The sequence below is a fragment of the Haliotis rufescens genome, unplaced genomic scaffold (genome assembly GCF_023055435.1).
Source record: "Haliotis rufescens isolate VD_foot unplaced genomic scaffold, xgHalRufe1.0.p SCAF_14, whole genome shotgun sequence".
Taxonomy (NCBI): domain Eukaryota; kingdom Metazoa; phylum Mollusca; class Gastropoda; order Lepetellida; family Haliotidae; genus Haliotis; species Haliotis rufescens.
The window spans coordinates 37,172,015-37,190,545 of record NW_025963824.1 but is presented as its reverse complement, the minus strand read 5'-3'; the positions used below and the strand labels follow the sequence as shown (position 1 = coordinate 37,190,545).

At 42.9% G+C, this 18,531-nt stretch overlaps 1 protein-coding gene across 2 annotated transcripts in view; it reads right to left on the bottom strand.

Moving 5' to 3' along the window:
* The window catches only part of LOC124113178, an 86,220-nt gene extending 74,252 nt beyond the window's left edge, over positions 1 to 11,968 (bottom strand). For both annotated transcript variants that reach the window (XM_048395392.1, XM_048395393.1), the window contains exons 1-2: positions 11,752 to 11,968; positions 9,498 to 9,595 (exon numbers count right to left, since the gene is read on the bottom strand). In XM_048395392.1, coding sequence (XP_048251349.1) covers positions 9,498 to 9,591 — 94 coding nt within the window. In that variant the 5' untranslated portion in view covers positions 9,592 to 9,595; positions 11,752 to 11,968. The remainder of the gene's footprint in view (positions 1 to 9,497; positions 9,596 to 11,751) is intronic.
* Between the last annotated feature and the right edge of the window lie 6,563 nt (positions 11,969 to 18,531).

Sequence of the window (18,531 nt, the reverse complement as noted above, 5' to 3'; positions counted from 1 at the left end):
AATCTCCATTGACTACTACTGTGTCAACTCACTTACACATTCTGAATCTCCATTGACTACCACTGTGTCAACTCACCTACACATTCTGAATCTCCATTGACTACCACTGTGTCAACTCACCTACACATTCTGAATCTCCATTGACTACCACTGTGTCAACTCACCTACACATTCTGAATCTCCATTGACTACCACTGTGTCAACTCACCTACACATTCTGAATCTCCATTGACTACCACTGTGTCAACTCACCTACACATTCTGAATCTCCATTGACTACCAATGTGTCAACTCACCTACACATTCTGAATCTCCATTGAGTACCACTGTGTCAACTCACCTACACATTCTGAATCTCCATTGACTACCACTGTGTCAACTCACCTACACATTCTGAATCTCCATTGACTACCACTGTGTCAACTCACCTACACATTCTGAATCTCCATTGACTACCACTGTGTCAACTCACCTACACATTCTGAATCTCCATTGACTACCACTGTGTCAACTCACCTACACATTCTGAATCTCCATTGACTACCACTGTGTCAACTCACCTACACATTCTGAATCTCCATTGACTAGCACGGTGTCAACTAACCTCCACATTCTGAATCTCCATTGACTACCACTGTGTCAACTCACCTACACATTCTGAATGTCCATTGACTACCACGGTGTCAACTCACCTACACATTCTGAATCTCCATTGACTACCACGGTGTCAACTCACCTACACATTCTGAATCTCTATTGACTAGCACTGTGTCAACTCACTTACACATTCTGAATCTCTATTGACTAGCACTGTGTCAACTCACCTACACATTCTGAATCTCCATTGACTACCACTGTGTCAACTCACCTACACATTCTGAATCTCCATTGACAACTCACCTACACATTCTGAATTTCCATTGACTACCACTGTGTCAACTCACCTACACATTCTGAATCTCCATTGACTACCACTGTGTCAACTCACCTACACATTCTGGATGTCCATTGACTACCACGGTGTCAACTAACCTCCACATTCTGAATCTCCATTGACTACCACTGTGTCAACTCACCTACACATTCTGAATCTCCATTGACTACCACGGTGTCAACTCACCTACACATTCTGAATCTCCATTGACTACCACGGTGTCAACTCACCTACACATTCTGAATCTCTATTGACTAGCACTGTGTCAACTCACCTACACATTCTGAATCTCTATTGACTAGCACTGTGTCAACTCACCTACACATTCTGAATCTCCATTGACTACCACTGTGTCAACTCACCTACACACTCTGAATCTCCATTGACTACCACTGTGTCAACTCACTTACACATTCTGAATCTCCATTGACTAGCACTGTGTCAACTCACCTACACACTCTGAATCTCCATTGACTACCACTGTGTCAACTCACCTACACATTCTGAATGTACATTGACTAGCACTGTGTCAACTCACCTACACATTCTGAATCTCCATTGACTACCACTGTGTCAACTCACCTACACATTCTGAATCTCCATTGACTAGCACTGTGTCAACTCACCTACACATTCTGAATCTCCATTGACTACCACTGTGTCAACTCACCTACACACTCTGAATCTCCATTGACTAGCACTGTGTCAACTCACTTACACATTCTGAATCTCCATTGACTAACACTGTGTCAACTTCCCTACACACTCTGAATCTCCATTGACTACCACTGTGTCAACTCACTTACACATTCTGAATCTCCATTGACTACCACGGTGTCAACTCACCTACACATTCTGAATCTCTATTGACTAGCACTGTGTCAACTCACTTACACATTCTGAATCTCTATTGACTAGCACTGTGTCAACTCACCTACACATTCTGAATCTCCATTGACTACCACTGTGTCAACTCACCTACACATTCTGAATCTCCATTGACAACTCACCTACACATTCTGAATTTCCATTGACTACCACTGTGTCAACTCACCTACACATTCTGAATCTCCATTGACTACCACTGTGTCAACTCACCTACACACTCTGAATCTCCATTGACTAGCACTGTGTCAACTCACTTACACATTCTGAATGTACATTGACTAGCACTGTGTCAACTCACCTACACATTCTGAATCTCCATTGACTACCACTGTGTCAACTCACCTACACATTCTGAATCTCTATTGACTAGCACTGTGTCAACTCACTTACACATTCTGAATCTCTATTGACTAGCACTGTGTCAACTCACCTACACATTCTGAATCTCCATTGACTACCACTGTGTCAACTCACCTACACATTCTGAATCTCCATTGACTACCACGGTGTCAACTCACCTACACATTCTGAATCTCCATTGACTACCACTGTGTCAACTCACTTACACATTCTGAATCTCCATTGACTACTAATGTGTCAACTCACCTACACATTCTGAATCTCCATTGACTACTACTGTGTCAACTCACTTACACATTCTGAATCTCCATTGACTACCACTGTGTCAACTCACCTACACATTCTGAATCTCCATTGACTACCACTGTGTCAACTCACCTACACATTCTGAATCTCCATTGACTACCACTGTGTCAACTCACCTACACATTCTGAATCTCCATTGACTACCACTGTGTCAACTCACCTACACATTCTGAATCTCCATTGACTACCACTGTGTCAACTCACCTACACATTCTGAATCTCCATTGACTACCAATGTGTCAACTCACCTACACATTCTGAATCTCCATTGAGTACCACTGTGTCAACTCACCTACACATTCTGAATCTCCATTGACTACCACTGTGTCAACTCACCTACACATTCTGAATCTCCATTGACTACCACTGTGTCAACTCACCTACACATTCTGAATCTCCATTGACTACCACTGTGTCAACTCACCTACACATTCTGAATCTCCATTGACTACCACTGTGTCAACTCACCTACACATTCTGAATCTCCATTGACTACCACTGTGTCAACTCACCTACACATTCTGAATCTCCATTGACTAGCACGGTGTCAACTAACCTCCACATTCTGAATCTCCATTGACTACCACTGTGTCAACTCACCTACACATTCTGAATGTCCATTGACTACCACGGTGTCAACTCACCTACACATTCTGAATCTCCATTGACTACCACGGTGTCAACTCACCTACACATTCTGAATCTCTATTGACTAGCACTGTGTCAACTCACTTACACATTCTGAATCTCTATTGACTAGCACTGTGTCAACTCACCTACACATTCTGAATCTCCATTGACTACCACTGTGTCAACTCACCTACACATTCTGAATCTCCATTGACAACTCACCTACACATTCTGAATTTCCATTGACTACCACTGTGTCAACTCACCTACACATTCTGAATCTCCATTGACTACCACTGTGTCAACTCACCTACACATTCTGGATGTCCATTGACTACCACGGTGTCAACTAACCTCCACATTCTGAATCTCCATTGACTACCACTGTGTCAACTCACCTACACATTCTGAATCTCCATTGACTACCACGGTGTCAACTCACCTACACATTCTGAATCTCCATTGACTACCACGGTGTCAACTCACCTACACATTCTGAATCTCTATTGACTAGCACTGTGTCAACTCACCTACACATTCTGAATCTCTATTGACTAGCACTGTGTCAACTCACCTACACATTCTGAATCTCCATTGACTACCACTGTGTCAACTCACCTACACACTCTGAATCTCCATTGACTACCACTGTGTCAACTCACTTACACATTCTGAATATCCATTGACTAGCACTGTGTCAACTCACCTACACACTCTGAATCTCCATTGACTACCACTGTGTCAACTCACCTACACATTCTGAATGTACATTGACTAGCACTGTGTCAACTCACCTACACATTCTGAATCTCCATTGACTACCACGGTGTCAACTCACCTACACATTCTGAATCTCCATTGACTAGCACTGTGTCAACTCACCTACAAATTCTGAATCTCCAAAGACTACTACTGTGTCAACTCACCTACACATTCTGAATCTCCATTGACTAGCACTGTGTCAACTCACCTACACATTCTGAAACTCCATTGCCTACCACTGTGTCAACTCACCTACACATTCTGAATCTCCATTGACTACCACTGTGTCAACTCACCTACACATTCTGAATCTCCATTGACTAGCACTGTGTCAACTCACCTACACATTCTGAATCTCCATTGACTACCACTGTGTCAACTCACCTACACATTCTGAATCTCCATTGACTACCACTGTGTCAACTCACCTACACATTCTGAATCTCCATTGACTACCACTGTGTCAACTCACCTACACATTCTGAATCTCCATTGACTACCACTGTGTCAACTCACCTACACATTCTGAATCTCCATTGACTACCACTGTGTCAACTCACCTACACACTCTGAATCTCCATTGACTAGCACTGTGTCAACTCACTTACACATTCTGAATCTCCATTGACTAGCACTGTGTCAACTCCCCTACACACTCTGAATCTCCATTGACTACCACTGTGTCAACTCACCTACACATTCTGAATCTCCATTGACTACCACGGTGTCAACTCACCTACACATTCTGAATCTCTATTGACTAGCACTGTGTCAACTCACTTACACATTCTGAATCTCTATTGACTAGCACTGTGTCAACTCACCTACACATTCTGAATCTCCATTGACTACCACTGTGTCAACTCACCTACACATTCTGAATCTCCATTGACAACTCACCTACACATTCTGAATTTCCATTGACTACCACTGTGTCAACTCACCTACACATTCTGAATCTCCATTGACTACCACTGTGTCAACTCACCTACACACTCTGAATCTCCATTGACTAGCACTGTGTCAACTCACTTACACATTCTGAATGTACATTGACTAGCACTGTGTCAACTCACCTACACATTCTGAATCTCCATTGACTACCACGGTGTCAACTCACCTACACATTCTGAATCTCTATTGACTAGCACTGTGTCAACTCACTTACACATTCTGAATCTCTATTGACTAGCACTGTGTCAACTCACCTACACATTCTGAATCTCCATTGACTACCACTGTGTCAACTCACCTACACATTCTGAATCTCCATTGACAACTCACCTACACATTCTGAATTTCCATTGACTACCACTGTGTCAACTCACCTACACATTCTGAATCTCCATTGACTACCACTGTGTCAACTCACCTACACATTCTGGATGTCCATTGACTACCACGGTGTCAACTAACCTCCACATTCTGAATCTCCATTGACTACCACTGTGTCAACTCACCTACACATTCTGAATCTCCATTGACTACCACTGTGTCAACTCACCTACACACTCTGAATCTCCATTGACTACCACTGTGTCAACTCACTTACACATTCTGAATATCCATTGACTAGCACTGTGTCAACTCACCTACACACTCTGAATCTCCATTGACTACCACTGTGTCAACTCACCTACACATTCTGAATGTACATTGACTAGCACTGTGTCAACTCACCTACACATTCTGAATCTCCATTGACTACCACGGTGTCAACTCACCTACACATTCTGAATCTCCATTGACTAGCACTGTGTCAACTCACCTACAAATTCTGAATCTCCAAAGACTACTACTGTGTCAACTCACCTACACATTCTGAATCTCCATTGACTAGCACTGTGTCAACTCACCTACACATTCTGAAACTCCATTGCCTACCACTGTGTCAACTCACCTACACATTCTGAATCTCCATTGACTACCACTGTGTCAACTCACCTACACATTCTGAATCTCCATTGACTAGCACTGTGTCAACTCACCTACACATTCTGAATCTCCATTGACTACCACTGTGTCAACTCACCTACACATTCTGAATCTCCATTGACTACCACTGTGTCAACTCACCTACACATTCTGAATCTCCATTGACTACCACTGTGTCAACTCACCTACACATTCTGAATCTCCATTGACTACCACTGTGTCAACTCACCTACACATTCTGAATCTCCATTGACTACCACTGTGTCAACTCACCTACACACTCTGAATCTCCATTGACTAGCACTGTGTCAACTCACTTACACATTCTGAATCTCCATTGACTAGCACTGTGTCAACTCCCCTACACACTCTGAATCTCCATTGACTACCACTGTGTCAACTCACCTACACATTCTGAATCTCCATTGACTACCACGGTGTCAACTCACCTACACATTCTGAATCTCTATTGACTAGCACTGTGTCAACTCACTTACACATTCTGAATCTCTATTGACTAGCACTGTGTCAACTCACCTACACATTCTGAATCTCCATTGACTACCACTGTGTCAACTCACCTACACATTCTGAATCTCCATTGACAACTCACCTACACATTCTGAATTTCCATTGACTACCACTGTGTCAACTCACCTACACATTCTGAATCTCCATTGACTACCACTGTGTCAACTCACCTACACACTCTGAATCTCCATTGACTAGCACTGTGTCAACTCACTTACACATTCTGAATGTACATTGACTAGCACTGTGTCAACTCACCTACACATTCTGAATCTCCATTGACTACCACGGTGTCAACTCACCTACACATTCTGAATCTCTATTGACTAGCACTGTGTCAACTCACTTACACATTCTGAATCTCTGTTGACTAGCACTGTGTCAACTCACCTACACATTCTGAATCTCCATTGACTACCACTGTGTCAACTCACCTACACATTCTGAATCTCCATTGACAACTCACCTACACATTCTGAATTTCCATTGACTACCACTGTGTCAACTCACCTACACATTCTGAATCTCCATTGACTACCACTGTGTCAACTCACCTACACATTCTGGATGTCCATTGACTACCACGGTGTCAACTAACCTCCACATTCTGAATCTCCATTGACTACCACTGTGTCAACTCACCTACACATTCTGAATGTCCATTGACTACCACGGTGTCAACTCACCTACACATTCTGAATCTCCATTGACTACCACTGTGTCAACTCACCTACACATTCTGAATCTCTATTGACTAGCACTGTGTCAACTCACCTACACATTCTGAATCTCTATTGACTAGCACTGTGTCAACTCACCTACACATTCTGAATGTCCATTGACTACCACGGTGTCAACTCACCTACACATTCTGAATCTCCATTGACTACCACTGTGTCAACTCACCTACACATTCTGAATCTCTATTGACTAGCACTGTGTCAACTCACCTACACATTCTGAATCTCTATTGACTAGCACTGTGTCAACTCACCTACACATTCTGAATCTCCATTGACTACCACTGTGTCAACTCACCTACACACTCTGAATCTCCATTGACTAGCACTGTGTCAACTCACTTACACATTCTGAATCTCCATTGACTAGCACTGTGTCAACTCCCCTACACACTCTGAATCTCCATTGACTACCACTGTGTCAACTCACCTACACATTCTGAATGTACATTGACTAGCACTGTGTCAACTCACCTACACATTCTGAAATCTCCATTGACTACCACTGTGTCAACTCACCTACACATTCTGAATGTACATTGACTAGCACTGTGTCAACTCACCTACACATTCTGAATCTCCATTGACTAGCACTGTGTCAACTCACCTACACATTCTGAATCTCCATAGACTACTACTGTGTCAACTCACCTACACATTCTGAATCTCCATTGACTACCACTGTGTCAACTCACCTACACATTCTGAATCTCCATTGACTACCACTGTGTCAACTCACCTACACATTCTGAATCTCCATTGACTACCACTGTGTCAACTCACCTACACATTCTGAATCTCCATTGACTACCACTGTGTCAACTCACCTACACATTCTGAATCTCTATTGACTAGCACTGTGTCAACTCACCTACACATTCTGAATCTCTATTGACTACCACTCTGTCAACTCACCTACACATTCTGAATCTCTATTGACTAGCACTGTGTCAACTCACCTACACATTCTGAATCTCTATTGACTAGCACTGTGTCAACTCACTTACACATTCTGAATCTCCATTGACTACCACTGTGTCAACTCACCTACACACTCTGAATCTCCATTGACTAGCACTGTGTCAACTCACTTACACATTCTGAATCTCCATTGACTAGCACTGTGTCAACTCACCTACACACTCTGAATCTCCATTGACTAGCACTGTGTCAACTCACCTACACATTCTGAATGTACATTGACTAGCACTGTGTCAACTCACCTACACATTCTGAATCTCCATTGACTAGCACTGTGTCAACTCACCTACACATTCTGAATCTCCATTGACTACCACTGTGTCAACTCACCTACACATTCTGAATCTCCATAGACTACTACTGTGTCAACTCACCTACACATTCTGAATCTCCATTGACTAGCACTGTGTCAACTCACCTACACATTCTGAAACTCCATTGCCTACCACTGTGTCAACTCACCTACACATTCTGAATCTCCATTGACTACCACTGTGTCAACTCACCTACACATTCTGAATCTCTATTGACTAGCACTGTGTCAACTCACCTACACATTCTGAATCTCCATTGACTACCACTGTGTCAACTCACCTACACACTCTGAATCTCCATTGACTAGCACTGTGTCAACTCACCTACACACTCTGAATCTCCATTGACTACCACTGTGTCAACTCACCTACACACTCTGAATCTCCATTGACTAGCACTGTGTCAACTCACCTACACATTCTGAATGTACATTGACTAGCACTGTGTCAACTCACCTACACATTCTGAATCTCCATTGACTACCACTGTGTCAACTCACCTACACATTCTGAATCTCCATAGACTACTACTGTGTCAACTCACCTACACATTCTGAATCTCCATTGACTACCACTGTGTCAACTCACCTACACATTCTGAAACTCCATTGCCTACCACTGTGTCAACTCACCTACACATTCTGAATCTCCATTGACTACCACTGTGTCAACTCACCTACACATTCTGAATCTCCATTGACTACCACTGTGTCAACTCACTTACACATTCTGAATCTCCATTGACTACCACTGTGTCAACTCACCTACACATTCTGAATCTCCATTGACTACCACTGTGTCAACTCACCTACACATTCTGAATCTCCATTGACTACCACTGTGTCAACTCACCTACACATTCTGAATCTCCATTGACTAGCACTGTGTCAACTCACCTACACATTCTGAATCTCCATTGACTACCACTGTGTCAACTCACCTACACATTCTGAATCTCCATTGACTACCATTGTGTCAACTCACCTACAGATTCTGAATCTCCATAGACTACCACTGTGTCAACTCACCTACACATTCTGAATCTCCATAGACTACCACTGTGTCAACTCACCTACACATTCTGAATCTCCATTGACTACCACTGTGTCAACTCACCTACTGCTGGAGTGGGTAGCTTCCCACACCCACTCCCTCCTTTGGCCTCCACCACTGAGTGAGGTAAGACTGCCACTAATATCAGAATCCACATTGTCCTGGAAATGTAATATCAATGGCACTTGAAGACATGAGTTCCCACGTGACCCTTGTTCCTGAATCGATCACGCTTATATTAACCATACAATTATGCGACGTTAAGAATTTCCATATTACAAAAGAATGTTAACCAAGAACCCTTTTATTTTGAATAAGCTTTGTCGATTTGTCACTTTTTTAGGATAGATGTACCGTTTGTTAATATTAATAGCCATGGTTATGTTATAACACACGCACCCCTCCCAATGACAATCCGGATTAGAATTGGTTTTGAGCAACAAATGAAGGTAAGATATGGTTGACGTGATAAATGCATGCCATCGTATCCGAATTGCCTAGATCGATGCTCAGGGTATAAAACACTGGATTGTCTGGTCAAGACTCGATTAATAACAGACCGCCGTCATGAGTAGAGAGTAAACCCTCTTCAGGACCAGTATACTGCCGTCAGCACATAGAGCGTTAACCCTCTTCGGGACCAGTATACTGCCGTCGGTACATAAAGAGTTAACCCTCTTCAGGACCAGTATACTGCCGTCAGTACATAGAGAGTTAACATTCTTCAGGGCCAGTATACTGCCGTCAGTACATAGAGAGTTACCCCCCTTTGGGACCTGTATACTGTCATCAGCACCTAAAGAGTTAACGCTCTTCAAGACCTGAATACTGCCGTCAGCACATAAGAGTTAACCCTCTTCGGGACCAGTATACTGCCGTCAACGCATAGAGAGATAACATTCTCCAGGACCTGTATACTGCCGTCAGCACATAGAGAGTTAACATTCTTCAGGACCAGTATACTGCCGTCAGTAAATAAAGAGTGAACATTCTTCAGGACCTGTATACTTCCGTCAGTAAATAACGAGTTAACATTCTTCAGGACCAGTATACTGCCGTCAGTAAATAGAGAGTTAACATTCTTCAGGACTTGTATGCTGCCGTCAGCACATAGAGAGTTAACCCTCTTCAGGACCAGTTTACTGCCGTCAGTACATAGAGAGTTAACATTCTTCAGGACCAGTATACTGCCGTCAGCACATAGAGAGTTAACCCTCTTCGGGACCAGTATACTGCCGTCAGTACATAGAGAGTTAACATTCTTCAGGACCAGTATACTGCCGTCAGCACATAGAGAGTTACCCCTCTTTGGGACCAGTATACTGCCGTCACCACATAGAGAGTTATTTATACTGTACACGATGGGAAAGCTATTACTTTCGCGGGGGCCGTTGTCCGGCCGTCAATTAGAGACCTGGCTTGTGCTGGAGACCCAGCGTCATTAGAGGAAATATGTATACGGTATACAGTTCTTATCGGTGATCGGCAGCCATTTGTTATGGATCGATATTTAGGCTATCGATGTATTCATACGCACCGTTTTGTGTGAAATGTTTTAATATTTAAATGAGGTTTCTTTTGCAAAAAGGAAACCTCTTTTTAACTAACCAGAATCAAGTCAGTTAACATATTGGTGTAATCAACAAAAGGAAGCACATCTTGGATTAACAGTTACCTGAACCTCAACGGTCATTTTACATATGCATCAAACAGTTTTACAGCATGGAGTCTGCTTTGAAGATCCGGGTTCGAATTGGTCTTCAGCAACCCATGTTTGTCGCGAGAGGCGACTAACGGGATCTTCTGGTCCGGCTCGCTGTTGGCATCGCATGATGCCATTGTATCCTAACTGCTAGGATAGATGCTCATGGTGTCAATCACTGGATTGTCTGGTCAAGACTCGATTATTTACCGACAACCCTCACACAACTGGAGTATTACTGATTGCGGCGTTAAACAATAAACACACATGCAGTGCTATCTAACAAAGGGGGGTAACTCTTGTTGTCAGCATATCAACCCAAACGCTCTGGATGATTTATGTTTAATAGTGAGTGAGTGAGTTTGGTTTTACGCCGCTTTTAGCAATATTCCAGCAATATCACGGCGGGGGACACCAGAAATGGGCTTCACACATTGTATATGTCGGGATTCGAACCCGGGTTTTCGGCGTGACGAGCGAACGCTTTAACCACTAGGCTACCCGACCGCCCCTATGTTTAATACAACCAGCAGTCCGTTGACATCACTTCCAAGACACACAATGATATACCATTCCACATGGAAGAGGTGTCTGTACATATGCCTGGTAACTCACCTAAATTTGTCTGTATGATGATTGAGTACCTTTGTTCAATTTGACACTGGGATCTGAGGACATAAAAACGCAATCTTCGTTGTCAAGTTCTCCTATCATCACCTGTAGACTGGGGTCAAGGTGTGAGGTCATATTCCAGCAGGAATTACTACATCTGTATGAAGTATTTGGCAATATATTGAAATGTGTACACACAGCTCGTTCATACAGGCTTCAAATTGTGTTATCAAACACCAGTCTGATAACAAGGGGCACACAGTACCAGGCTATTGTAGTTCGTATAGATAACAGACATATATACATATAGCTTAGTAATCTAGCATCACAGTTCTAAATTACGCTTAAGAAGTAGTGGGATTGTGAAATATAAATGCCAATACCAAATATTAGAACAAAGAAAAGTGTTGACGACAAATATCCTATGGACGAACTATGGTCAATACGTTAATGTGTCACAGCCTGTGATTATGGAACAGGTACCAAGAAACCTAAAATGTTGATGATCAACCCTGTTCAGGGGTCTCAGGTCAACGACAAGGGTACAGAATTGATTGATCCGAAACCGAGCTCACAGCGAATAAAACTACTGCAAATCTTCATAAGGCTAAGTACTGGGGTACGAGTCACGGGTCAGATGATTAGAAATCGTCTACATACAGCTTATTTCTTTGCTCGAGGACCGCCTCTAAGAAATCGCAGTCGTCTAAGGCGCCGAGTTCAGTACATTGGGGTGACACCAGAAATGGGCTTCACACGTTGTACCCATGTAGGGAATCAAAGCCCGGCCTTTGGCGTGACGAGCGAACGCTTTAACCACTAGGCTACCCCCCCCCCCCCCCCCCCCCCCCCCCCCCCCCTATAATAAATGCTGGTGATTGCGTCAACAATGTGAACAGTTAAACGTTTATATCTCTGATAAGTACATAGAAATAGGGCATTAACAAAACTCTAGAATGTTCACAAAGAGGGTTGCTTTCATAATAACATCCACGGTAACTCTTCCAGCACTCTATCGTTTGACATGCTCGGTAATAAAGATGAGTGAATGAATCTGTCGGGAATCGAACCCGGGTCTTCGGCGCGAATGAGTGAACGCTTCAACCACTAGGCTACCCAGCCGCTCCGGTAATAATGAAGCCGCCTCCGTTACAAGGGTCTCAGTTTTCGATAGCTCGTACATAAAAGACTTAACAGACAAACAACATTTAGACTGTTAAAATCTGATACTGAGACCGCATTCGTTATAGAAGTCTTCTGTTCGTCAAATGAGTTTTTTGAAAGCGAAACCCACATGCTAAAACATCTGAACTATGCAATTCTTTGCAAGACTCTCAGTTGAAATGACCCGTGGTATTTTGTCTACATCTTTTGTGATATGTTCTCAGGTATCACGTTGGGGTATTCTTCAGCAATAAAATGTCACGTACATTTTTTACTTAATTAGTAATCAGGTATGTCTTCAATGTGTGTGTGTGTGTGTGTGCGTGCGTGCGTGTGCGTGCGTGTGCGTGCGTGCGTGCGTGCATGTGTGTGTGCGTGCGTGTGTGTGTGTGTTTGTGTGAACATGCGTAGTCGTTGTTAGTTCAAGAATTGTATTGTTTCGGAAAGCACAAACTATATTCTTGACAGCTGCAAGATCAATGAAAAAGAAGTGTCACTCTTTAAAAACCATATTTTTGCAATTATATGAAATCAGTTGTTTTTATTATTTTGTTTTTCTAATCGTACATTGTTTTTTCAACGTCAAGAAGATATTACTAACATGTGTCGATTGATCCAGCGATCCCATCTGGAGGAGGTGATAATATGTATAGGAATATGAAAGCTAACATTGACAGCCTGGTTATACACTTCCCAGGGAGCTGAGAATACATTTTAAATGTTTATTATCCGTTGATAGATATTACAATGAGTAATTCGCTTCGATCTGAAAATCTTGTCAGACTTGTCATTGCAATGTATTATGGGAGGATAGTCTTGAGTGAGTGAGTGAGTTGGGTTTAACGCCGCTTTTAACACTATTCCAGTAATATCACGGCGTGTCAGCTTAAAGTGGGAGGAAAGCCCGAACTGATGCAGGTCTCTGACGTTTACCACTTCGGTGAAACCCACGAGCACGGGTGTGGTGCTGACAAACCTAGAAACATAATCGGGGCGAACCGGGATTCGAACCCACAATCATAGGTTTCTGGCGTGCCCAAGGGACGTAACTCTGCACAGCGAATCACGGCGCCTTAGACGACTGGGCCACCCGTGCCCCCGGACTATGATGAACGTTGCGAGTGTACAAAAGAACATGCAGCAGTTTAACATGAATATCCATATATAGGTTCTCATGGAGATTGGTGGTGGCAATGCAATGATGTTGGCTGTAATTTTCTACAGTGATAGACTTGAAATCAGGTTTAACGTCGCCTTCAAAATGATAATACTTATATAGCGACGTGAATAACGGGGATATCCCATTCAGGCACATTATATCACTCTGAGACGACCAGTCCTTGTTTTATATCCTTTATACCGAGGGTGAGACAGGGTAACAACAAGTACCATTTAAGTATTTTGGTATGCAGTCGCCGGGAAGACGCTCCAGCAACGAGTCCCTGGAGACCAGACAGGCGCTCAGCTCCTATTTAAGGGTATGGTAATATGAGACTTCAATACAGTGGTGGCAGTATCAAACACAGTTTATAACATTCCGAGATGTAAAGGGCAAATTCCCTGATATGTCAGTCACCCAGTACACTGCAACTGTATCAGCATGACATCCAAGAAACTATTGATTCAAAAACTGGAGTGTGTTGAAAGAGGATGTCTCCGCTCTGCCTGTGGATGTGTGTATGTGTTTGGACCTTCACGCTGACAATGTCGTTGTCGTCGTTTACGTACCACGCGCAACCGTATGGCTTCAAGATGTGTGACCTGTTGTGTGATGACATTGTCACGTGTCCCTTCTTCTATTTTTCCGCGTCCGATGTTACCTGTCAAGCCAACATTTCAGAGTCACAGGTGAGGTAACAGATCATTTGCTAACTAAATTGTTACTCAATAGGTGGTGAATTATAGTGTGTTTGTTTGTTTTTAACACCGCACTCAACCAGATCACGAATCAATGTTAATATTCTTTACAATGTTTAATGTTTGTAAATCGTTTTGTTAGAAAAAGGCCGGGACAGCGGGGTAGCCTAGAGGTTAAAGCGTTCGCTCGTCACGCCGAGACCCGAGTTCGATTCCCCACATGGGTCGCTGTTTGAAACCCATTTCTGGTGTCCCCCGCCGTGCTATTGCTGAAACATTGCTAAAAGCGCCGACAAACCGGAAGAGTCTCCCATAAAACAGTTCAATACACAGTGGTTTTGGTTTGTGTTACCAGGAGTACAACAGCTCAACTCCCCATGGCGTCACATGCTGTTCAGAGTGCAAGAGGATCATCCTTACAAAGACCAAGGGATACCAATGTGTGCCAAGTAAGATGTATTGTAGTTGTGTTATAACACACGGTGACGTGGACACACCTAACCATACTCCATCCAGCCCCATACCTTGACCTCTTCCTCGGGAATTGCTTTTTAATACATATTTACATGAAGTTCTTAAAATATACATGTTTGAGTCAGTTCCAGCGTGTGTGCTCTCCCATCTCGTTGTCAATTGTATGATGTAAATTTAACTTTTGGTCTACACTGAATAAACGGTCAACAGTCTTTAAGCTTAAGGGGCGGTCGGGTAGCCTAGTGGTTAAAGCGTTCGCCGAAGACCCGGGTTCGAATCCCGACATGGGTACAATGTGTGAAGCCTATTTCTGGTGTCCCCCGCCGTGATGTTGCTGGAATATTGCTAAAAGCGGTGTAAAACCATACTCACTCACTCACTTAAGCTTAATGCTGAGACTGCTTTAGTTTGTGGACATAGTCTTTTGTGCACGAAGTAACTAGTTAATACACACCGCTTCCTCCAAGCTCGATGGATATTCTGTGGTCGGTTACTTACAAAAAGAGAGACCCGTGAAGATCCGGGTTAAAATACATGTGGTCTTTTGCAGCCCATGCTTGTCGTAAGAGGCGACTAACAGGATCGGGTGATCAGTCTCGCTAGTTTGGTTGATGCATGTCATCGTTTCCAAATTGGGTAGATCGATGCTCATGATGTCAACAACTGGATTGTCTGGTTCAGACTCGATTATTTTCAGACCGCCGTCATATAGCTGGAATATTGCTGAGAGTGGCGTTAAACAACAAACAAACAAACATACAAACAAACAAACAAACAAATGTAGGTATAGTGGTGAGAGGGGAAATGGGGCTACCCACTGAGATACCAGTTTAACATGGATGCCCCACTCAGACACAGACTTCGAGCCGACCGTTTTGTTTTATCCCTTAACTGTCGAGCAAGAGGCAGGGTAACAACAAATACCGTCTCTCATCCTTTTTTTGGTATGACACGGCCAGGGTTAGAACCACCTACCGTCCGCTCTCCGGGCAGCCTTACTATTCCACATAGCCACGGAGGCGGTCAGACAAACAATTGGATGTAGATTACGAAACTAGTTACGTAAAAAAATTGATGGCATCCTTTAGAAAATATAAACATTCCCCGGTCTTCATTTGTCTGTAATTATCATTCTTTTGGTAAACAGATTTGTTGGTAAAGGTTTCCCTCATCCTACAAAACAAATGTCTGTGCATAAAGTCAGTGATCTAACCCGCTCAGCCATAGCTTTCGGCCATGGGAGTCGCGCCACGCTCAGAGGGGTACACAAAGTACCTGATCTAACCCACCCAGCCATAAATTTCGGCCATGGGAGCCGCGCCAATTTACACTTGTCAGAGGGTACACAAAGTACGTGATCTAGACTACCAGTCGTCGGACTTTCATTTTGTGGAAGCCTGAGTTGGTTAGATCGCTGACTTTGTGTGCTGTGCTAAACCCCAAAAGGTACGAGAATCTGTACTTTACTAAGAAAGTGTTATCCCCAAAAAAACATTTGTTACATTTGATGGCATTGTGTGTTCATGTCTTATCCATGTCCAGATATATTGTTTGATCCAGTACAGGGAGTTTCACACGACGCTGAGATGCCATGAAGGAAAGCTGTGGTATAGTAGATCAAGAACCAACTATCCAGCCCTGAGTTGCAAGTACCCACCGATCTGGAGTTGCGATGACAGGAAATCTGCAGTCGGTGTTCAGACGTCAGCGATTATGGATTCCAGTTGCAATTAAAACTTTACCCCAACCTATTTTCTTGGTTTCATTGTGTGGGGAATAACATAATTATGTTTACTGCATATCTGAACACGTGATCACATACTGCTACCAGAACTAGAGTGGACACGTGTCCATCCTGACCTGGGTCAAGGGTCAACTCAATACACCTTGTGTCCAGAACACTGTCACACTGTCACACATTGGGGAATATTAGCCCACTAGGCCTGGCCATGGAACGTAAACGCAAAGAATTGTTTGCTAAACGAAATATCCACGTGTAATACCACGTGTAATATACGTATATGATATTTGAGGCACTGAACACGCATTTATGTGGTCTTACCACATTTGTCAGATATCCCAGTTGTTAGAAAATGGAGAAGAGATGGCGTGTCCAAACATTTGACGTTTAACTGTTGTGATAATTGAACAGTCCTAATAGACTTAATTCTTTGTAGAATTAAGATCAAATAAATAAAAACGTTTGAAGTTAATGGGTTAAAATAATTCTTCTACTCAGATACAAAACGATTTTATTTTCTATAGATTTAACTAATCATGCTAATGAACTAATGATCGTGTAGACAACTTAAATATGTAATTTCTCACCTCAGGGTCTTATGCGACTAGTGAAATTTCTTAAGTTACATGTTTTGACTAAATTGTGCTTATAGTGTCAGAGGTATCCGAATTAGTCACAGACATGGCAGGTCTGCAGAAAGTTGACTTTGTTACGTCGCAGGTATGCCCCGGGTACACTCACAAGAACCCCTCTACAGCGAGATGGTTGGTTGGTTGTTGTTTTACGCCGCATTCCAGCTATATGACGACAATCTGTAAATGATCGAGTCAATCCAGTGCTTGATATCATGAACATCGATCCACGCAATTGGGATACGATGATATGCATCCACCAAGTCAGCTAGCCTGACCACACTATCCCGTTAGTCGCCTCTTACGACGATCATAGTCTTCGGCATCTTTTTACGGCAAGCATGTGTTGCTGAAGAATTATTCTACCCCGGATCTTCAGGGGTCGTTGAGCCCGAGAGCCTGACCACCCGATCCCGTTAGTCGCCTCTAACGGCAAGCATGGTCGCCTTTAGCAGCAAGCTCTGGTTTCTGAAGACCAATTCTACCCCGGACCTTCATGGGCCTCTCTACAGCAAGAACAAGATTGGGTGATTCTACTAAAAGTGGCAAAAGTGACACATGCTTTCGTTATAACTTTCATTTGTTTGGGCATAATTATTGAAACCTATGTTAAATAACGTTTATAATAATACTCATCAGCAAAGAATGCAGGAGACAAATTTATAAACATATTGAATGACAGAACTCCCCATCAAACGTCATTACCATAAATCTTAATTAGTAAGTAATCTTTGCATTGGTATTGCTGAAAGTGCAATCTGGTTATTCAATGTTTGCTGGCATAGAACGTGATTATGTACTCAATAGCTAATGTCAAAACAAACTTTGAACTAATAACATCTAAATTGAGAAACGGAATCAAGAGGAAAATGTGTTGATATGATGTAATACATCCTATTGGTAGTGTTGAAACAC